Source organism: Lampetra fluviatilis, chromosome 15 (assembly GCF_964198595.1).
Source record: "Lampetra fluviatilis chromosome 15, kcLamFluv1.1, whole genome shotgun sequence".
Classification (NCBI taxonomy): Eukaryota; Metazoa; Chordata; class Hyperoartia; order Petromyzontiformes; family Petromyzontidae; genus Lampetra; species Lampetra fluviatilis.
In genome coordinates, this window is record NC_136289.1 from 13,894,297 (window position 1) to 13,915,481 (window position 21,185).

General features: G+C 46.7%; 2 protein-coding genes across 3 annotated transcripts; one reads left to right on the plus strand and one right to left on the minus strand.

Annotated features, from left to right (window-relative positions):
* Window positions 1-184: 184 nt before the first annotated feature.
* Window positions 185-12,753, minus strand: KLHL8 (kelch like family member 8). Of its 2 annotated transcripts, none has more exons than XM_078863325.1 (11): window positions 11,464-12,753; window positions 8,038-8,291; window positions 7,331-7,666; window positions 6,451-6,669; window positions 5,675-5,864; window positions 4,986-5,129; window positions 4,147-4,258; window positions 3,553-3,724; window positions 2,880-3,039; window positions 2,341-2,542; window positions 185-2,072 (listed from the first exon to the last, which is right to left on the minus strand). In XM_078863325.1, exons 2-11 carry the CDS (start codon window positions 8,245-8,247, stop codon window positions 1,949-1,951), a joined length of 1,869 nt encoding a protein of 622 aa, XP_078719451.1. In that variant the 5' UTR covers window positions 8,248-8,291; window positions 11,464-12,753; the 3' UTR covers window positions 185-1,948. The 2 variants fall into 2 exon arrangements, with proteins under 2 accessions (XP_078719451.1, XP_078719452.1); XM_078863326.1 differs by lacking the exon at window positions 11,464-12,753 and adding an exon at window positions 11,319-11,439.
* A 1,536-nt stretch (window positions 12,754-14,289) lies between these two features.
* GM2A (ganglioside GM2 activator) lies at window positions 14,290-21,107 on the plus strand. The gene is made up of 4 exons (XM_078863327.1): window positions 14,290-14,700; window positions 17,742-17,903; window positions 18,594-18,776; window positions 19,925-21,107. Exons 1-4 carry the CDS (start codon window positions 14,542-14,544, stop codon window positions 20,078-20,080), a joined length of 660 nt encoding a protein of 219 aa, XP_078719453.1. The 5' UTR covers window positions 14,290-14,541; the 3' UTR covers window positions 20,081-21,107.
* Window positions 21,108-21,185: the final 78 nt, after the last annotated feature.

Genomic DNA, 21,185 nt, shown 5'->3' on the forward strand with positions numbered 1-21,185 from the left:
CTTTCAATAGCACGTGGTTATCAGTTCTAAACTGGCCAATTTAGCACCTACATTCATGTGCACTGCTTACAGGAAATGTCTTGCCGTGTGTCGTTTAGTCCCACTTTTATACACATAACCCCATAATTGAAAGAAAAAAACCCACAATTATTTATCAGGACCACAAGCAAATGCCACACAACCATTCAATTGTTAAATAGTTTATTTCTTATTATTTTACATCCAGAGCTTACGTTTAGCCGGGTCTGTCTGGTGCAGTTAACCGGAAAATATGACGAGACTTGACAACACATCCAGCACGCCCCTCTCTGTGGCTGTGGCCACTAGCTTACACCAGTCTACCAGCGACCCGGAAAATATTCAGTAATTCAGCCTTGTTAAATCCATACTCGTAAGACGACATTTTAACCTATATGCTCAATTCCAGTGGTGCGCATGAATATGCTTACAAAATATATTTTTCGTAAAGAGGTTTAAATCATTGGCCCTTCACAGGAATACATCCAGCAGCTTCTGTAAGCAACATTCAAAGAAGCATTTGTTAACAAATGGTGCACATGAATGTGTTAAACTACAGTTTCTAGCAATTGTTGTTTTTTACTTGCAACAACGAAACTAAAATTACTTTCAGTAGCGTTTACATAGAACACGATGGCTTCTTATAACTTCCATGTGATGTATATGGCATGTGGCTCATTTAAGAGGATTGTCTCCAACATCTTCTTATGGCAGCAGACATGAAACCCTGAAATGTGCAATCTCTTAATACAGCATCACACTGATACATGTAAAGCATTGACATTCAATTACAGGCATATAAAGGAACGTATACATTCCGGACAGCAGAGAGGGCAGTTCAGGAAAAATGTATTGTATTGTTCTTCTATGCTACCACATTTGTATGCTCCCTGACTTCACGAACGACCAATGATCATCGTGAAGTATGGTCAAATAATCCCCACGACCCACAAGGCCCGGGAAAGCCCTCATCCAGCAGTATAGCGACAAAAGGGCTGTACTGTTTATGTATATGTATATGAAAAGTATGCCAACACAAACATCATATGGCTTATACAGGTCAATAACAAATTGACAGCATGAGCTTACAAAACGTGAAATGTCAAATACGACTCGTATTTAAATAGTGTTAGGCACAACACCATGTATGTAACATGTAACTTTTTAAAGCCAAGTGCAACTCATCACCAAAGTGCACACAATTCAGTGAACATGTGTTCCTTTTCATAACCTTCTTTAGCAACATGCAGCTCTCGAGCTGCGCCAAGAGATCATATGATACAATAGTAAACATTTCATATTAATGTAAATAATGGAAATATAATTGAATTATTAGCAAAGATAGATTAATAGAATTTAATTTCAAACGAAACATTACAGTTTCTGAAGTCTCGTTGCGAAAAGTTTTCTTGTTTCATGTTTACAATGAGATTTCCATTTTAAAGTGGCAACAAATAAAAAAACATGCAGTTGTACTAGCTAAAACACTACATACAATAATGGAGCATATATTGATTGAAGAATACTTGTAACACATTGGAAATCAATCATTAATATCACAGCTTTTACAACTTGACCATCTTACAAAAGCTACTGTGAGGTTAAACACTAAGAGCAGTAGTGAGCTGAAGCTTTAATCCAATCAGCAATGACTACACAAATAAACCCATCGCGTAACATTTCGTTTATACACTGCATCTGGGGTAACATTCAGGGACTTCAGAAGCAGTTCCATGACATCTCCTTCTGCTGGCCATTCACTTACAGAGTATGTACTGCTCTGCAAGAGTTCCAAGTGTTATATGTCACCTTGTGAAAATTACTGTAACAGCACAATTGAAACAAAAACTGGGAAAATACCACGAAAATAACAAGAGAATGCCACTGTAACTGTGGCTGTGCTCCAGAGACCCACGTGTGCACACTTTGGTCACATGCAGTCGGCAACTCCCCCTGTGCCTTGTGCGACTTCTCGGATTTGCTTGATGGAGCAGGCACAGATGGCCACTCCAGCTCCCGCCCGGCACTGCGAGATAGAGCCCACTGCTTCCCACCTGCAAAACCCACCACGTGTTACACGTAAAAAAAAAACAGAATTGTACAACGGATTTCATGCATGCCGCCACAAACTGTTTCTAGAATACGGAAATAAATTTATTTCTGAAGTTCAGTAAGACTCGATAATATGCCACTGTACCTGTACCCTGAGTGAAAATCTGAAATCACTTACAGCCCCGCTGAGCAATGATAAGACCACAAAATATGATCAGATTACTTCGTCTGAATTAATAAGCCACTTTGCACGAATGGGGGTGTGCTTACTTGTTAGTGAGAGGGTCGTAGGCTTCCACCGTGTTGAGGTAGGTGCTGCCATTGTGGCCTCCTACTGCAAAAATCTTTCCGATGAGTGTGGCCACCCCTACGCCTCCACGTGGCGTTGTGAGATCTGCCACCTCCTCCCACCGGTCCTTCTGGGGGTCGTACTTTTCCACCGAGTTTAAGGGTGCATTGTCATCAAAGCCACCTGCCAAGATAATACAATTCACGTAATACAAATTGACCATTGTCCCATAAGAATACTCTTCGTACAACTCAACCACAATGACTGATCCATGTAAAATTGTACGTTTCAGTTTGGAATAACACAACTGAAATTTCTCGCATCGGGAAGAGTTATTTATAAATTACTTCACTGCAAAAAACAAATAGCAATATCGCCCCCTCCTACCACGTAGTATTAATGTGTGAAACATAGCACCTTTTTGATAGCCTTGTGCTTTAAGAATGGTGCGAATATCAAATGTACCAATTATTTTATTACACAAGGATGCCTGGGTTCAAATGTTGGTGCTCCCTCTCACCCACAACGTAGAGGCAGCGGTTGAGCACAGTCACACCTGCACCAGCCCGACGCTGCTTCATTCCCTTCACTTCCTCCCACTTGTCCAGCGGAGGGTCGTATCGTTCCACGGTCGCAAGAGATGTTTGCCCGTTGTTCCCACCCACCGCGTAGATGTAGCGCTGAAAATAAAAGCAAAGTGAGATGACTGTGTGGCTCAGGTTGACCACCACGCACGACCACTTGTGCCAGAATATCAAGCCAGAACCTGTGATATCTTGGCTTCAAATCTCAGCCATTACCATCCTATTGCTGGGCAAAGTACTCCACCAAAGACTCTTCATAACCTCAAACCACCTCCATCTAATGTGGTCCTCCAGATCTTGTTATCTCATCTCAGCATCTCAGTGTCTGTCTACCTCTCATCCTCCTTTCTCCGATCAGCCTCCATTCCATTGCTAAGTTTATCTTTCTGTCACCTGATATCCTGGCTCCATGTCCTGTCCATTTCAGTTTTTAACGTCGTAAACCTATCCTGTTGTACTCATCTTAATTCTAATTCTCAAACCTTAATTTCAAACTCTTATGCTTAAGTGCACAGTAACCGCCGGTCTGCAGCGAGCGCACTGAGGTGCAGGCCAATTCCCCCCAAGAATTGCAATCCAGGCTGTGCTCAGAGGCAACGGGACACGAACCCCAAGAGCGACGGCGCCCACGCCCCCACGCGGCAGGTTCATGCAGTGCACGGTGCTCCAGGAGTCGGCCGCCACGTCGTATCGCTCCACCGTCTGGAAGCAGGCCGAGTCGTCCAGCCCCCCAATGGCGTAGATGGGGCCCGATGCCAGTGCCGCCAGAGCTATTCCTCGTCTACGGTGACACCGACGGTGACAATGACCTGACAATGGCGTAGGTTCGGCATGTAAATGTAGCACATTTCACCTATATTGTAGATGTATCTTGCTAGGTAAGAGGTCCCCCCCCCACCCTAAGCCTTGCAAAAGTTGTGGGGGCTATTTGACCATACTTCACCAAGCTGGTCAGTACAGATTGGTGAAGATCGGCAGCATAAACGTTGGAGAACAGGACAACGCAACAGAGTATTTGCTGCACTGCCTTCTGTTGAAAACAAAGCCCCGCAGCAGCCTCCAGCATCTGTTTGATGCATGGTGGTCGCCCATGTAAGGACTATCCAGACTCAATCCTGATCATCTCATAAGATTGGCCACTTTCCGGGCAACCTGACCACAGGCAAAAGATATTATCACCATCATATATCTGCATCCCCGTACCTTTTGGTGTTCATCGAGGCCCTGGGGATCCACTTGTTGGTGAGAGGATCAAACATCTCCATGCTTGTCAGGTGCTCATTGCCATCGTGTCCACCCACCGCATATACTTTCCCTGCAGAAATTACAACATCCCTTTGTTCAGTGCACAGCAAACAAGGCCAGTTGGGCATCTGGGATAGCCCTGTAAATGTGGACACGTCCACATTATGATGCATATTGTTGAGAATTGTCTTCTGGGCACACTGTATGGAGGACTGACAGCAGACCATGACACTGTGGCCTGGCTCGGCCAAGTACACATGCGCTAAAATAACTATCCAAATTGTTCAAACATGATCTCAGCAATTTACATATCGTATTGTTACTCCTGGCGTAACATACAAAACATATCCACGTCGAGCCATTGTGATACCACCTCATGGGTTAAGTGTGCTTGCTATAAAGGGGAAAATATCTTACGCCATGCTAATTCGTGCCATTTTTACGAATGCACTTATTCTATTATGGGCTGCTCTCACTCGTGACTCGGTGACTGATTGCTTGAGAAACAATACAAATAGATGACACATTGTACATATTCATCCCCCATTCTACGCAAAACCCAGGCCATCCTTCTCCTGCGATAACACCAGCTAAGAAAGTTGTATTCCTAAGGTAAACGCATAAATTAGTAGAGCTCCGTTCTATATCTCAACAAATGAATAACAATAGATTTCAGTCTACTGGATTTCCAAGCCGATATTATCCAGCAACATTTGTTTAAAGCAAGGAAAATCTGGACCCGTTTAGATCTTCTGGGTCTCATCAGCAGAGTCAGGCTTCCTAGGGGCTCAACTCACCTCCCACAGAGATGACGCCCACGTGTCGCCTGCGACTGTTCATCTCGGCAGCGAGGAACCAGCTTCCAGTCTGCAGGTCATAGCATTCGATGCTCCGGAAAGGGTCTCCCATGCTTCCCCGGCCACCCACGCAGAAGAGCACTCCTTCCCGTGTCAACAGCACAGGACAGATATTATTAGGCACGTCCGCAGTTAAGTTCCAGCTGACACTTTCATATCTTCACATCCTTAATACAAACATGTTACAACTTGTGTGGTCCTTGATGGTAGTGAGCATGTGTTATTATTATAATAACCACTGTTTATCGGAGGCTCACGGGTCAATGCATGGAGATGGCTCTGGGGAGATCCTGGGATGAATGATCTTAGCATGGTCACCAATGAGTACGTTCATAAAGACCATCACACTCAATTTAATTCCAGCTGTAAGTAAAACAAATATCAGTTTGACTGTCGTGCAATGAACATTACTGTGTGCCAGGGAGTGTAGCAAATTGTTGTCCCTACTTTGTGAAGTCACTTGAATATATCTCAGAGGTAGCTCTAAGATCCTATCAAGCAGGGCTAACAAAAAGGGTTACACTGCTCTGCAAGAGTTCAGCTGAAGACATCATGCTTATTGCAGAATCAGGACAAACTTTGGGGAATTTATTTAAATTTTTTAAATCTTAAGTTGAAGATGCTGGTACCGGCGGCACTCTTTCGCGGTGTGGTGCGCACAGAGAACTCGAATTCGGTCAGCTCGTCCTGGTGCTGCATGTGGAGGTGGAAGTTCTTTGCTTCGTCCAAAAGATCCCGGCACCGGATGTTGCGCTTGAGGAGCTCCTCGCGGAATGCCGTGCGCATCAGAAAGTCCAGCGGCAGCAGCGGGAAGCGGACCTCCAAAGTGGAAATCGTTCAAACATGAGACCCACCTCACCAAGACTATGCTAATCCACGAAGACACATACATATACAGCCCTTTGGTCAAGACGCTGCTGAACGAGGGCCCGTCCACTCCGTACGGGTCGTGAGAATTATATATACAAACTTCACCACGTTAGTCAGTGGACGTTGAAGGTAGGGAACATAGGCCCCCAAGAAAAACATGTATTCTGAACATGCTCAGACTGGATGTGCTTAAAACCACAATTGGCTGGTCCATGAAGCTGAGGACCGGGCAAGGTGGAGGGAGAACATGACCAGAACTGCTAACACGGTGTTCCAACAACCTCATCTTTTTACTAAATATTTGGCGATGATGCATTGGCAGCATTGGAAAAGGACAACTAAGTGTTTGTAAATATCACTGCCTTAAACCAAGAATATATAATATATGACATTTCAGGCTGTGGCCCTTATTTTTTACATGGTATGAAGAAGGGTCATCACACGAAATGTCACCTACAATATAGTTGTTCTTGCCATGGGAGAAAGATGGAGCGGCCTACAGGCTGCAGTGAAGCAGCGACAGTGGTTGGGTCACCTGCTCGGCAATGGTGGGAAGCCATCGCTCGTGGTGCTGCGAGTTTCTGCGGAGCCAACGCATGGTGGCCTCGTACACCTGCACCTCGCCGACCACGCTCAGGTCGCAGGACGAGAGCAGGGCCACCAGGTGGGACGGAGAGACGTCCAAGAACTCCTCCGCCACCGCCACTGCGCCAAAGTTCTCCCGCGTAAAGTCATCCGCCGCCGACATCAACTTCTGTGGGCGGAGTACGAAACGTAAAATCAAAAAAGATCCCAAGCTGTGTGTGAAAATTAATATAACACAATACATTTTTAACAACATGGCAAGAACATGCAGAAAATAAACAATAAACTTACACTGCAGTTTCAAATAAAAAATAAAATGAACATTAAAATGCTTGCTAATATAATACTTCTGAAGCAAAAGTGACAGCTTAAATATGACATGAATATACTTATTTCATGAGTAGTACATAGCTGTTCAAATACCGTTCATTCAGCATGATGTCTTTTGAGAATTCTTCAAAGACTATTTGATCAATGGATGATTTTGGTAATCTGGCTTATCGGTCACACCACTGCTTATCCGCTACACCATTAACAACAGCATGTGATGTAAGCCCTGTTGATAAATCATAGAACAGATAATCACATGCCACTGGGAAGGAGTGTTTATGTGGGTGCAGGGGGAAGCCAATTAATCTCAATGGGCTTCCAACTACTTCTCAATATTTTTCGTGTCTCAAAAAAGCCATAAACCAAAACCAATCAGTTTAAACAAAAATGCATCTCAATGATCCTATAAAATTTCCCAGGCACCCTAATAACTATTTCGTACATTTGGAATTTGCGCCATTCTCATAGAGCAAGGCTATTGGGAAGAGGCCCATCCAAACCTTCAGATTGTGCATCTCCGCGAATGCGCGCACGCCGAGGCAGTTGGACGCATCCAGGTTCCTCTGCATGTAGGTGGAGCAGGCGCCCACCAACACCTCCACCTGCAGGATGCACGCAGCGTACAGCAGCGCCTGCACGCCGTCGGGCGCCAGCCGGGCACGGCCCTCGTACGCGAAGCGCACTATCGCCTCCACGGCACCCTCCTCCAGCTGCTGGTCCTGGAGTGACACCTCCCCTTGCCGCGTCTCCAGCATGTCCGACAGGAACATATCGCGGAAGTAGGGCACCGCTGACGCCAGCACCACACGGTGGCACGGGATCCGCTTAGCGCCCACCTGATGCCGAGAGCACGAACAACCCCGTTATGCATTCGCCTCTGACAACAAGACACACACAAGCCTGACACACTTAGCTGATCCCCTTTGGGCGCGTGAACTGCCCTGGCTGCAACTCCATCGTCAGTCATGACAACCCACTGTCATCCCTTCGAGCGACTTGTCCTGCCCAAGCCAATTTACTTTCATTAACAGTCACAATGGTATCCGCATTATGTATGTACGTTGAGCTTCTTTCACACCGTACATAGCCCACCGTAATAGCTGACTGACCTACAATATGAACAGGAGGCCTAACTCAAGGCCCGGCTCACCGGATGAACACAAAGTTACCCAGGAGTGACCCAGTCGAACCTTTGTAGGCATCTCACCTTGATTGTGACGTCGCACAGCTGCTCCTTCTCAAACAGCGCCAGCAAGGCCTGGCTGACCGAGTGCCTCCACGACTCAGGCACCATGAACTCGCAGCCCCCGTCCTTGGTGGCCTCCAGGTGTCCTGGTCCCACTGACACAGCGTCGGGTGCGGCCTCCGAGGCCTGCGGCACTGCCTTAGCCATGGCATTCTGTACGGAGCCCTTCATTCTGCTCCTCCCAATGTACCAGTGGTTCTTCTCAGTCTTCTCTCCTGGACACAACGAGGCTACGTTAGCCACAATCATCTTTCCAGGGCCGTTATCATACTATTATTAAGAATAATATAGGCCTCGAGTTTCCTGGCTGGCTGCTGGCTGGTCTCCTCTGCACCCCAATGGCTCTATTGTTAGTGGCTGTGGGTCCGTTGTCGACAAAACTAGCTGGGTAACTGGCTAAACTGCAGAGTTATACACAACTCTCCTGCTAACATGTGTTCTGCTTCTGCATACATACATGTTTTGTGGCGCTTGATATGAACTGAAATAGTCCTCAGATAAATAGGCAGGGTGGTGGTGAATTGGCAGCGGGGATTACAATCCAATGTCAACAGGGAACAATGGGGGATTGGGAAGCATGGGCCCCTGCTCACATTGTTCACTCTGGGCTAGATCAGCTGACGGTTCACTTTAACAAACGCTGAGAGTACCCAGCTTTGCTGGTTTGCGATATCCCTGATTCAGGGGGACTAACACGTTATAAGGCAGGTGGGGCAGCTCTCGACTTCCACGGAGATATATTCTTGGTTATTTCGCTAAAGTCACGTAGAAGGGAAATAATAAAATAATAAAAAATAAAACCATTAAATTCTCACGACGTTTCGATTCCAACACAAGCAATCATCATCAGGTGTGAAAACCACAGCGTCGTGAGAATTTAATTGTTTCATTTTTATTATTTTATTATTTCCCTTCTACGTGACTTTACCGAAAGAACCAAGAATATTAACCCCTGCAGTCACGAAAGCTTTAAATAGAAATTCCACGGAGATATTTCTACTGGCACGATATTGTTACTGTCGGCACAAACAAGATGAGGTCCAAAATAATAAAATACCGCAAAACTGTCTTCAGCTATTCGGTTGGCCTCTGTTTCAGCAATGCTCAGTTTGAGAAGACCTCATCCAGCAGTGGATGGAGCAGTGGATGGAGCAGTGTTTCGCTTCGTAAGAGCTCTGGCGAGTCCAGCAGCAAATGAGAAGCCAGTGAGCATTTGCGCAGCAGAATCATCCTCGACATCGCCGCAGTTGCAAAGTTACAGTGGCTGGGACCGGATGTCCCAGGAATGGTCGGGTTGGTAAAGAAGGAGGCAGGGTTAGGCTTAAATGTCTTTCCCAAACAATCCCAACAGAGAAACTGTTGATGTTTTTTTTAAAGGGAAGGAAAGAGGAAAAGAGGTAGACAGAGACAAGGCCAAATAGTAACTTAAAACTTTCTAGACTGCAGGAATTCATAATCTATCGTTCTTTCGGTAAAGTTACGTAGACAGAAAAACTATAATAATAGGATGGCGACCGCTTGTGTTGCAATCGAAACGTCGTGATATTTGTATTATTTTTATTCACCTTATTTTTATTATTTTATTGTTATTATGTTTTTTCTATCTACGGGACTTTACCGAAAGAACCATAGAATAAGGACAAAGAGTACTATAATTTTATCCATGCTCTGACACCACTGTTAGAGCAAAGCACAACATCGTGGCGTGGCTTCATCGTCGAGGTCATGGATAATTAAGTTATGAGTAGCACAGACACGGGGATGTGTTTAACAGTTCGCTTTAACTTTGCGTGATTAACACTCGCTACTTTATCCAACTTTTGTAACGTTAAGCTCTCGCTAAGACTTTAATCACAGCCACTTCCCAATTGGGTTCAGCTCTTGTTACTACAGCGCTCGGATGCAATATCTACATTTCTTTGCTTGGCACGGAGCTTTCAGAGCTCCAAATAGACTCCATTAGGATATATCAATGTCACTCTCTTTCTAAATACACAAACACAACTTTTTATGCTCAAAATCCACCTACACCCGTCTTGTCAATCATTTGCCTATCAACAATTCCATTCCACAAACAAGACGAACTGATCCACCTTCAGTTAAAGCGCTAACACTGACATACATCCAGGCACCGATGCAATTTTGCACAATTTGATTTGCCTTTCCCCCCCTCACTGAAATCCCAACAGCGCTACAGACATCATATTATCATGTGATGAAAACATTTCCATTCGGCATTGCAGACAACAGTGGATTAACCTGTGTAAGAGAACAGCCACCAAAAGATGACAATGCAGAACTACTTCTGAGGTCACTTCAATAGGCCTCTGCCTACACGAAGCTTTTCAAGTTTCAAGTTTATTTATTAGGTATAGCCCTGTGAGCCATTCGGCTCTGGAATCGGGTGCAACCGCAACAAACCAAAAACTAAAACATGAGCGAAAAAACATCTTAAAGTGACTATGTGACGATGTGCAAACTGAAAATCCAGGAAAAAAAAAGAGCAAAAATTCCAGAAAAAAGTACCGTACACCAACGCTGTGTGCAAAAATCCCAGTGGGATGCAAGTCAAACAACAACAACCACAAGACAACTTAGATTAAAGCCATCAGTCTAACTCCGTACTACAATAAACAAACATGGCCAAACCAAAAAACTTTTCGAAATCACCAAAACAAAGCCATAAAAGCAATGTAACAGTGGTAACATCGTGTCCATCACATCAAGTCGTTTCGTCAGAGATGGAATTTGGCAAATTAAAGTGAAAAACAACACTGTGACCGAGGTTGAGGAGACCATCTACACTTGAGAAGCCAATTTTATCACGGGCTGCTCCTAAGTTTTATCCCATTATCCCAGGCTCTCGGCGGTTACCTGCCCACTGCTCTGATTTTGGCTTAATTATTAAACATTCACCCCATTGTTCTCTCCCAAACAAGCAAGCATCCAAATTCCACAAACACGACGTTTAAATAACTTTTAATTAACTATTGTTCTCTATCAAACACCGTCTCCTGGTTTAAGACTCGGTCAATTTAACAACTTTACAAACAAGTTGGAGATGACAAATCACCGTAATCCCTTTGAACAACAACTCAACATAACCATGAGAGTAGACGCGGAGCCCTTTAAACAATGGCTCCGTGACCAGTCATTACCCACCCCACGACTTGCTGTTATTTTTATTTCCCATGGCCAATGAACAGCAACTATTAAAGATATTCAGATGTTAGTGAGTTTACCATTCAGTTGCTTTGTCCGAGAATTGTCGAATTGCAAGATGCACCACTTGGCCTCTCAGCACACGCACGTTGCTGGGTGGTGTGATTAACGAGTCCGGTTCGATCCATCATCATCATCGATTACATAACGGGATCGCTCTCGTACCTTTCACTGGGATCGGCGCATGGGTTCGGCCCTTTCACCTCCACCGCGTGCTCGAAAGGCGGGGAACGACGACCGACCCGGCAGCCGCTGGAAGCGACGAGAGGCGCACGACCGACGGACCGAGCCGACGGCGTCCGATGTCGCGTTTAAGTCGCGGAGTTGAAGGCGGCGGCGGAGCGGAGCGGCCACGTTCATCGGAGCGGGCGAGCCGCGGTCTCGAGCCCGGAACCGGGTCCAGCAGGGGACGAGCGCTGCCCCACGGCAGTGGCGGCGGTGGTGGTTGATGATGATGGTGGTGATGATGTTGATGGTGGTTGATATTGATGGTGGTTGATTTTGATGATGGTGGTTATGATGATGGTTGATGTTGATGGTGGTTGATTTTGGTTGATGACGATGGTGGTTGATGTTAATGGTGGTGATGATGATGATGTTGATTGATGTTGATGGTGGTGATGAAGAGGCAGCCCCAGTGGCGGCCCCGTCCAGTCCAGGGCGGAGGGATGTTTGTATTTCAATTCTGAATCTGAATGTGTTAATAATTATAATTGTTATCTATACTGGCGGAGGGAATCCGATGATCCACGAAGTTTTCTTGTCAGACGTCCAGTCGGGACACGGGGTAAGGAAGTTACAACAACGAAAGTCTTCCTCGCTCAACCAAACAACTCAGACAGCGATGATCTTCGCCCGTTTACAGTCCTCCTGCACAGGCAGTGGTGGAAATTCCACATTACCATGACGGGGATGCGTGCTTCTATCCACTTATCCCCTATCCCCACAACGTGGATCGTGGTGCCGTGGTGAGATGGTAACTCCCTGCTGCTGTTGTTTATTTGGCGTTTGCGTCTCTCTCTCTCCGTGGTCGTGTGGTTCCTCCGTCCACATTTAGAATCAACACGCGTGTAGAGTATTTGGCTGCTATACATTTCCTATTCGTTGAGCTTTCACTTGTGGGCAGGTCGCTGCTGAAAAGAGGTTCGATCAGTGGGCCTTACCTGGTGTATTGATCCCTAAAGGGGTAATGAGTTGAGTCAACCCCAATCAGGATGCTATTATTTAATTTATTATTTTTTCTTTATACGTGACTTTACCGAAATAACCAAAGAATAATTCCTGCAGTCACGAAAGCTCCAAAGTTAAGACCCAATCAGGAATTGCATTGCCTTCATTTTGAACCTAAATTGTTGCGCGAAAAGATTGTTTTAATATATACTGGACTGGCACAGGCGACGTTTCGGGCCATGGCCCTTATCTTTTCCCATCATCTCATCAAGCCCCTATAACGTCGCTCAATTCAAGAATCCTGACGTTTGTAATCGTGCTGTTTGTTGCTGGCAACTTGACGCTTTCCTCCTCTGCTGATCAACTCTTGTTATGATTGCTTATGGCTACAATCGGCAAGAATGTGTCACTTCGAGCAAGCCAAGCAGCCTGGATAGCGATTGAATGGGCGACCACCATGCACAACCACGGCTCTTGTGGCCTGCCACGGCGCTACATCGTGGGCGGCGCTTGGGCAGCGCAAGCAAAACAAATCGAGTGTTGTACTGCACTTCTATGCCCGATGAAGCTTCTAACGCAGAGGCGCACAAAGCCCTCTGAGCTGGCACCGAACTCCACTCCAGCTTGGAACCGGATCCTCTGGAGCCCGGGAACCGGGAGCCGCCCATCCGGATGACGTCATTGCGCGAGTTAAACAATGAGATGGGCACCGCCCACATCATGACGTCATTGCGCGAGTTAAACAGGCGAGCCTCGCCTACATCGTAATGACGTCACTGCGGGAGTTAACGAGGCGAGCCCCGCCCACATCGTACCACTGGAATCCGATGAGCCATAAAGCTCCCCCCACCCCCCCCAGATGTCCAGTAAGTTGAACTTATTTCGCTGCACCGTACGTAACCAACCGGGCTAATCGGAGTTGCGATTAGCAAGAAGAAAGCGATTGTCGATGCTGCTACTTGCTGTGTCAGTGGCGCATAACGAACACAGCACAGACTCCTCAACACGCCCTCCACTAACACCGTGGCCTGAACAAAACAATAGCTCACTCTAAATGTGCGCGTCATGGGCTATGAAGGGCCAGCGCCCGAAGCGTCGCCTACTATATGTGTGCTATGGGGCCGTCCATAAATGACGTCACGCACCTAGGGGGGGGGAGGGGGGTCAGACATTTGTGACGATGTGTGACGAGGGGGGGGGGTGAGAAATGTGATGTCACATCAAAATGCGCAACTTTAAATAAAAATAGACTTTTTGATAAATGTTTTCTCCTGCAACATCAGAGTGCAGCACCACATTAAATACGCACTACAATGACAATAGTTTAAAGCGATTTGAAGCATGTTTTATTTGTGGGGGGGGGGGGGTGGCAGAGCTTTGTGACGTCATATTTGAGGGGGGTCTGACTTTTTGTGACGCCGTGTTACGAGGGTGGGGGGGGTCAAAAATCGTCCCAAATAACGTGACGTCATTTATGGACGGCCCCTTTGAAGAAGGATCGTTTTCCGAAACGTCGCTTATTAAATGTTTTATTTGAAGGCCACACACAGTGTGACTGACTCACGTGTTGAGTCTTTATTTAAAGACATTTTAAAGAATGTAGTTTTATTTGTATATATTTTAAGTGATTCGTTTACGTTTGCTACACTTTGCACTCCTGTCGTGTTGCTTGCATCGTTGGTTTTGTTGTAACGTTCTGCCCCGACTGGACATATGTAAGTAAAGAGCTTTGCAGCTCATCGGATTCCTCGTGCCGCAGTCCGATTGTGCATGACGTCATCATGCACAAGGCAAGCCCCGCCCCCGAGCCCATGATGGATCACGTGACCACGCGCTATATAAAGCGGAGAGCGCTCGAGCGCACGGTTCAGAGTCGCGGTGCGTGTTAGTGCAGTCGGTGTTCATTCTCGTATTCATTCGACCCGAAATTGTATTTAATTCCTGTTACCCCCCCTCGCATCCAATCACCCTATATTGCGTTTAATCCCCGTTAGCCCCTCCCACCCAATCAAGCGCTTCATTTATTTTTTATTTCAAGTCTCGCGCACGAGCGATCAACAACAAGCGACGACGATGCGTGGCTGTGGAGCGGCGCTTGTGGTGGTGGTGGCGGTGGCGGTGGTGGCGCTCTGCGCCCAGACGGCCCGCGCCGCCGTGTGGCCCAGGCGGCCCCACTGGATGCCCCCCAGCCCCTACCGCGTCTTCAGCGCCTGGGTGCATCCCACGCGCCAGGTGAGGAGGCCTCTCGGGGCTTCTCGGACGTAGAACTTCTTTCGCACCGCACGTAGCCGACCGCGCCAATCGGCGGGGGAGGGGGTTGGTTCGACCTGGATGGGGCGGTAAGGCGAGGAGGACCTTCGGATGACACGGGCCCCCCACACACTCCCCCCCCCCCCCCCCAAGTCGGCCGTGGCTGGACGGTTCAGGACCGCAACCTCCCGGGCGAAATTGTTGGCCTCGGAATTCCATGGGAAAGGTTTAATTCGGCGGTGAAGGTTTAATTCCATGGGAAAGGTTTAATTCCGCGTGTACGCAAGGTCTCGTGGGCTGTCGGCTGAACTTGGTGGACATTCGTCGACCAATATCCACAATGCAGGGTTTGTTTGGGTTGGATCGCGTGAATATTTAACTGTGTCGTTAAACCCGCCACCACCCGACACGGCCAATTAGTAAGTGTTGTCACCGGTGTGCTGTTCACGTGACAACCCCTACTTATTGGCTGTGTCGGGTGGTGGCGGGTTTAACGACACATATTTACGCGATCTCCCCCCAAAAAACCCTGCGTTGTGGATGGACTGGGTCTGCCTGGCTGGACGGGTGAAGGGCGGGGGGAGATGAAGGCCTCTAGACCATTGGCTCTATACCTGCCTGGAATTGGTGAGCACAGAGAGCCGAGGGAAGGGATGTAGTAGCTACCTACTTGGATAGGGGATGATTACTTACCAGGTCATATGGTCTGGGGTGGAGATCTGCAGCAGATGGCCGGGTGGGTCTGTTGCTCAAACAACGTTGAATTCCCCGTGCAGCATTGAACCCGGAAACTAAGGTGTGTTTACGTAGATTGCAACTGTCCACTCGTTTTTTTTATTGTTAAACTATTCTTCTATTCTTGCGTATGGCAGCATTATATTCAGGGGCTGCATTCCAATGTGTCGATGTCTGCTAGCCACGACGAGAGTGCTTCATGAGTTGGTGTCGTTTTGCTGTTCCTCCTCCGTTGAAGGAGCGCAGAAAAACGGGTGGGTTCGTAGTCAGCTGACTGGCGCTAAACCCGAAGGTTAAACCGATGTCTGTGTGTGTGTCTCTGGAGTTAAAGTCCATGGGGACCCGTCGTCACACTGCCAATTGATAACTCCGACTAAAAACGCAGCACCCCGAGTGTTTTCTTTTCAACGATCGATAACGAGACGCAGGCCAGAAATCGGTGGCATAGTTCTGACACCAGCAGCTGCTCGTATGTAGAGCTGCACTGCTACACTGCGCTGGCTTCACTTAATAGGCACTCGCTAACATCACCCGCCGTGCTACTGCAGTGGGATGTGTGCGTGTGGTGTTTACCCTGTAGAAAAGTGGGGTTTGACTGGGGGCGGGGGTGTTGCGTGTTGCGACTGCTCTGAATCTAAACCGAGTAAACCGGCATCGCTGGGTTTGTTGTGACACGTTGAATCATGCTGGATATGCTCCTTTCTCTGGCACTCGTCGAGTAATGAACTTATGTCACCATCAGAAGGCGGGACAACCGCATTTTAGGGCAGCATGGAACGCCCTCTCATTGGCAAAGGGCGCTCCTGATTAAATCTCAATGTGCGAGTTTGACATCTTGCTAGAGTAATATAAAGCACCAACAACACGCACCACACCCAACAACAACAAACTAGAAACCAAGTATTCAAGTTTGTTGATTCATGCTCGAAATAAACAAGTTTATTGTGCCTTTCTCAATGTGCATGCACGTGTATATACAACCACGTGATCTAAAAGTGCACCTAGCCTGGCACAAGCACCGTGACGGCGACAGTGTAGTGGTTAGCGTACTGCGCTACAATCCCAGCGACCCCCCCCCAGTTCGATTCCTGCTCACGGTCAACATCATTGACGAATATATGAACCGGTCATGGGCCTCCGTTAGGTCGACTCGGCCTTAAATTAGTACCTGGTGTGGTGGGTGTGTGAACATCACCACCGGGGAGACAAAGGCGGACGGGCGTGGTGCTGGACACACACTACCCACCGTGCCGGCCTACATATGTGCTCGCGGAACAGCACGTGTCCCAAACAGTGTGTGGGCTGAGTATGTAAGGCCCTTTTGTGAAACCGCTGCTGAATGAGGAGGGCCTTTCCAAATACTTGGGCTACTGTATTTAAACCGTTCTTTGCTTTCAAAAATGCCATGTTGCTATGCTTAAATGTGTTTTTTTTTAACAAGCTGTAAGGTATAAACGTAAAGTTCCCCCAGTTTGACTCGTGTGGCGTGTTTCACATTGACTACTACCACTGGGTCCGTTCACGACACCATGGCTTGTTGTTTCGCCTCGGAATGCGACGCTTCTCGTTCTACGAATTGGCGGGGGTCGCCTCGATATTACTTTGACGGGGTGACCACCATTGCACAAACAACCACGTGTGCTTGTGTGTGGTGGCCAGTGGAGCAAATTCCATTGCTGTGCTGTACTTGTCTATCTACGCTGCCTGCCATCCAGCAGTGGATTGCCAAAAGGCTGTCCTGCTCACGTTGCTGCGATATTTGTTTATGCATGGGAAACTTCCTTTTTACGGGTACCGAGTGGACCGTTTTAAATGCAGCGACGCCAGTAAAACTCGTAAAGAGTGGTTAAAACCTTGTATTATGCCACATGTGCTGTCTTCCAGTAAAGACGAAAACAACAACTTGTGCATTGACACCACTGCCTACCCTGTCCCTGGGAATGTTTTCAAGATATTAACTCTACACGTGTGGGTGGCGTGTCGGCGTTTAGGAAACTGCGCCATGAACACAGCATCATCACGTGTTGACAATAAACTCGGCTCTTGTGAGGGCTGAGCATTTGTACAGTATAAAATAAAAATGACGAGGGCTGGATTGACGTTGTTGAAATAGTTAAAACGCTCATCCTTGGCGATTGTTTACCCCATTGATGGCGATCGAGGTATCGGCACACGTTTTTCCCAGAACTTTAAAATGGGGAAACGACATTCTCCAGCGCTCGCGTGGACCACCGGGGCGGGCTAATGTTGCGTAGTTGAACCACAATTGCGAGCGACCTTTTTTGCAGCACTTGAAGGTGAAGAGTTTCGCCTGGAACAACTGTGGACCGGAGAGCGACGTGGCCATCCTCAAGAGCCTGCAGATTTCTCCTGACCCTGTCATCATCCCAGGAGATCTGACGGTCGCCCTCAACGGCGTCACCACGGTCACCCTCGCCGGCCCCATTGAGGTGAGGAGCTCGGCGTGTGTACCACGTGTTCCTGCGCAGATGATCAACTTTGTTTTGGTTCAAGAGTCTCAGTTATTTTTGAGTGGTGAGCCAAAATAGTCTTCCTCCAGGGTTATTAAATGGCCTGTTTCCAATTGTCATGGTAACCCAAGATGTCCATGTGACCACAAAATAGTTTCCAGTGGAGAAAACGAGAGCGCTCTGTCTGATAATGTAAATAGCGCAGAATGCATCGGAACCTCGCTTGTTTATGTGTTACATTCGCGAGTATTGAAAACCCTTTGCAACTGCCACCGTACATTGTACAAGAAGCCCAATTCCAATCGCGACTTAAATGTTTACAATATTTTTTTTTCATAATTTGGAGATGCAGTACTTCTTAGGTGATGTATATATACATATCTATGTTGTATTGTACTTCCAAGTGCTGTTTTTGGGTTGTGCTGTGAGCATTTATTCTCAACTTGATGTACACACTGTTGTGGGCATGCGCAGGATTTGAATTCAACAGTTGATAATGAAGGCTTGAGAGAGAAAATGCTCCACTGAACACAACCTGGAAAACCGCACTTTTGTTACGAAAAAAAATGTGCATGTCACATTACACTAAAACTGTTTATGGCTTGAGGGAAGTGTTACGATCGTGAAAAATGTGTTTCCTGTTTCGTGCAAAATGTGTGCACCGTGAAGGCCAATGTGACGCTGGATAAGGAGCTGGCAGGGCTGTGGATCGAGGTGCCGTGCCTGGATCAGATCGGGAGCTGCGTGTACAAGGACGTGTGTCAGCTGCTGAACCAGCTCACGCCACCTGGACAGGACTGTCCAGAGCCCCTGTTCAGCTATGGCCTGCCCTGCAATTGCCCCTTTAAGAAGGTTGGAAACATCACATTTGCAGCAACGGATGGCCTACTGGCAATTCGTCAACTATGATCAATACAGTACTGAATGAAGGCCTTCCCGCCCACCCCCCCCCCCCCAAGTCCGTTGCCTTCTTTCACGGTCTTGCAATGCTACAAATCCACCTTTTGCACAAGCTGATTGCATCGCTTAATCTCTGCAGTGGATGTCCTCGGGCCCATTCCTTCCCTTGGCTGGCACTACTATTAAATTGTTACGTTTTTTTCTTGTAGGCAGATGGACGAGAGGGGTTACTGGTAGGTGAAGAACTTTAAAGCCTCATTGAGCTATTTATTGTCCAGCACCCATGGTTAGCCAAGCCTGCGACAGTGTGGACTCAAAATACAATACATATACTGTGAGTATTGGTAAACAGCGTAATTACTAACTATTTAGCTATTTTCAGAAGTGACCCGGCCACAAATGATAGCTCAACAAAGTGGCTTGTGTCAATTTATAGCCACTTGAATTTTGTTCCAGCATGGTTTTATATATAACAAAGAAGACAATGTGGTAGTGTGGGGAAGTGTGAAATTAGCTACCACGTGTGGTGTGGTGGGAACTACGGCCCCCCACGCCTTGCAGAGAGTCATGCAGTTGCCAAGTGTACTTTCCTTCCTCCCAAGCCACTCTGAACTTGAGTGGTTTGGGGAAAGTAATTTCGTCTGGCCCCCTGTTTTAGTACACATCGGACTGGGATATATCAATTCTAAGCCAAATTCAGAATTTATATGTAGTGGTAAACATTTTCTCAAATTTGAGCAAATATAAGTGTACAACCTTTTATAAATCTGCTTTTGGATGACGGCTTCCCCACACTTTGGGGAGGGGGTTATCGTTATTTATCCACATTTCACCTCGCTGGGCGGTTTGGTGACCGTGTGGGAGCATAACAGTATAGTACAACGCATTTTTCTGCGCTGCCCTCTGCTCCCCCACCATGTAACCCTGCTGCCGCAGCCTGTAACACATCTAATGCAGTGCTGGCCCAATCAAACACTATACAGGCACAACCCTGCTTGGGAAATGCTGGTAGATCAACAATGCCGAGTTTCATTATAATATAGGAAAAGGCATGAACTGTCGAATGATTGTATAAATTGTAATTTCTTTTGTTTTTGCAGGGAAAGTACAACTTCCCAGAGTCCGATTTCACCATTCCGTACGTGGAGCTTCCGTCTTGGCTCACCAACGGAAATTACCGCAGCAAGGTGACGCTGTCCATGGGCGGGAAAGAGGTGGCGTGTTTGAAGCTGTCGCTCTCGCTCCATGCCGAGTGAGCCGTTTTTGCTTTTCTGCCGTGCGGAGGTCTGCTCGCCGGCGTGATTTTCCGTTCTAATGTACAGGTAATATGCAGATTTGGATTTCTACTTGTGATTGGTGCAAACCGCATTTCTTAGTGTGCTTTATCAAAACGCTCACTGTATGCAAACATTGATTCTAAGTTTGCCTAATATTTCATATTTTAACCTCAAGGTAGTCACTTTAGCGGTATAAGTTGCATTAGTATGCGATATTGTTCCATTTGAATTTTAAATAGCAGTCAAATTATTGCATCCAGGAAGCCTTGTTATACTGTGGGCTTCCAAAGGTGATCCTGAGTAAATGTTTTTCGGGTTTACTCCCCAACACACCAGTGTGCTGAACGAATAAGGAAATGCCATGTTCTGTTTACATGACAAACTTTACTAATTGGCTGCCGGCTGGTTACGGGTTTAACGACATTCATATTTACGAGATGTAGCCCAAAAAAAAGTCTTATTGCAGAACGTTTCATTGCATAGTTGTCTTAACTTATTAGTAATGACGCAATGAATGTCTGAAGTGTGCACACGTGTTTCTTGAAAAGGGTCCAATACAGGTTTCTGAAGATATGGGGTACAATGGAGACCGTGGCAATGATGAGAGAACGGGCTCGTGAGGATAGCCTAAAGAGGGCAGCGATGCTTTTATTTGCAAACTTGCAGTCATGCTGACGTTTGGTGCATTGGTCCAGTTGGGAGTGGGGAATTCATCATTGGCTTTAGTTACCAGCTTGAATCTACTTGTTTTAACAAAAGCTACCTTAAGATTTTTCACAGAACTTATTAACAGCCATGACTTTGCAGTTCTTTCCGAAATCTTCAGAATATGCTGTATTGTATTGGCAATATTCCAGTATTCAATGTCTGCATGCTAGGCATGATCTACTCGTGGTTAAATGTGAGTTTTTAAAACATTTTAAGTAACATTTCATGCACTGGCAGTGTAACGGTATGTTTGCTTGATTGTGATGACAACACAAATGGAATAAACCCAATCACTATATACTGATGCATTGTTATATTTAATATCAATAAAAACTACATAAAGAACTGCGCTTCACGTAAATGATGAACAAATTCC

What these genes read in the sequence shown, in the direction of transcription:
- KLHL8 (XM_078863325.1), bottom strand. Translation starts at nt 8,247, where the DNA reads ATGAAGGGCTCCGTACAGAATGCCATGGCTAAGGCAGTGCCGCAGGCC. An exon ending in CCGCTGCCTCTACGTTGTGG is followed by an intron (nt 2,543 to 2,879) that starts GTGAGAGGGAGC and finishes TTATCTTGGCAG; the next exon opens with GTGGCTTTGATGACAATGCA. An exon ending in TACGACCCTCTCACTAACAA is followed by an intron (nt 2,073 to 2,340) that starts GTAAGCACACCC and finishes TGGGTTTTGCAG; the next exon opens with GTGGGAAGCAGTGGGCTCTA.
- GM2A (XM_078863327.1), top strand. Translation starts at nt 14,542, where the DNA reads ATGCGTGGCTGTGGAGCGGCGCTTGTGGTGGTGGTGGCGGTGGCGGTG. An exon ending in GGGTGCATCCCACGCGCCAG is followed by an intron (nt 14,701 to 17,741) that starts GTGAGGAGGCCT and finishes CCTTTTTTGCAG; the next exon opens with CACTTGAAGGTGAAGAGTTT. An exon ending in GCAATTGCCCCTTTAAGAAG is followed by an intron (nt 18,777 to 19,924) that starts GTTGGAAACATC and finishes TTGTTTTTGCAG; the next exon opens with GGAAAGTACAACTTCCCAGA.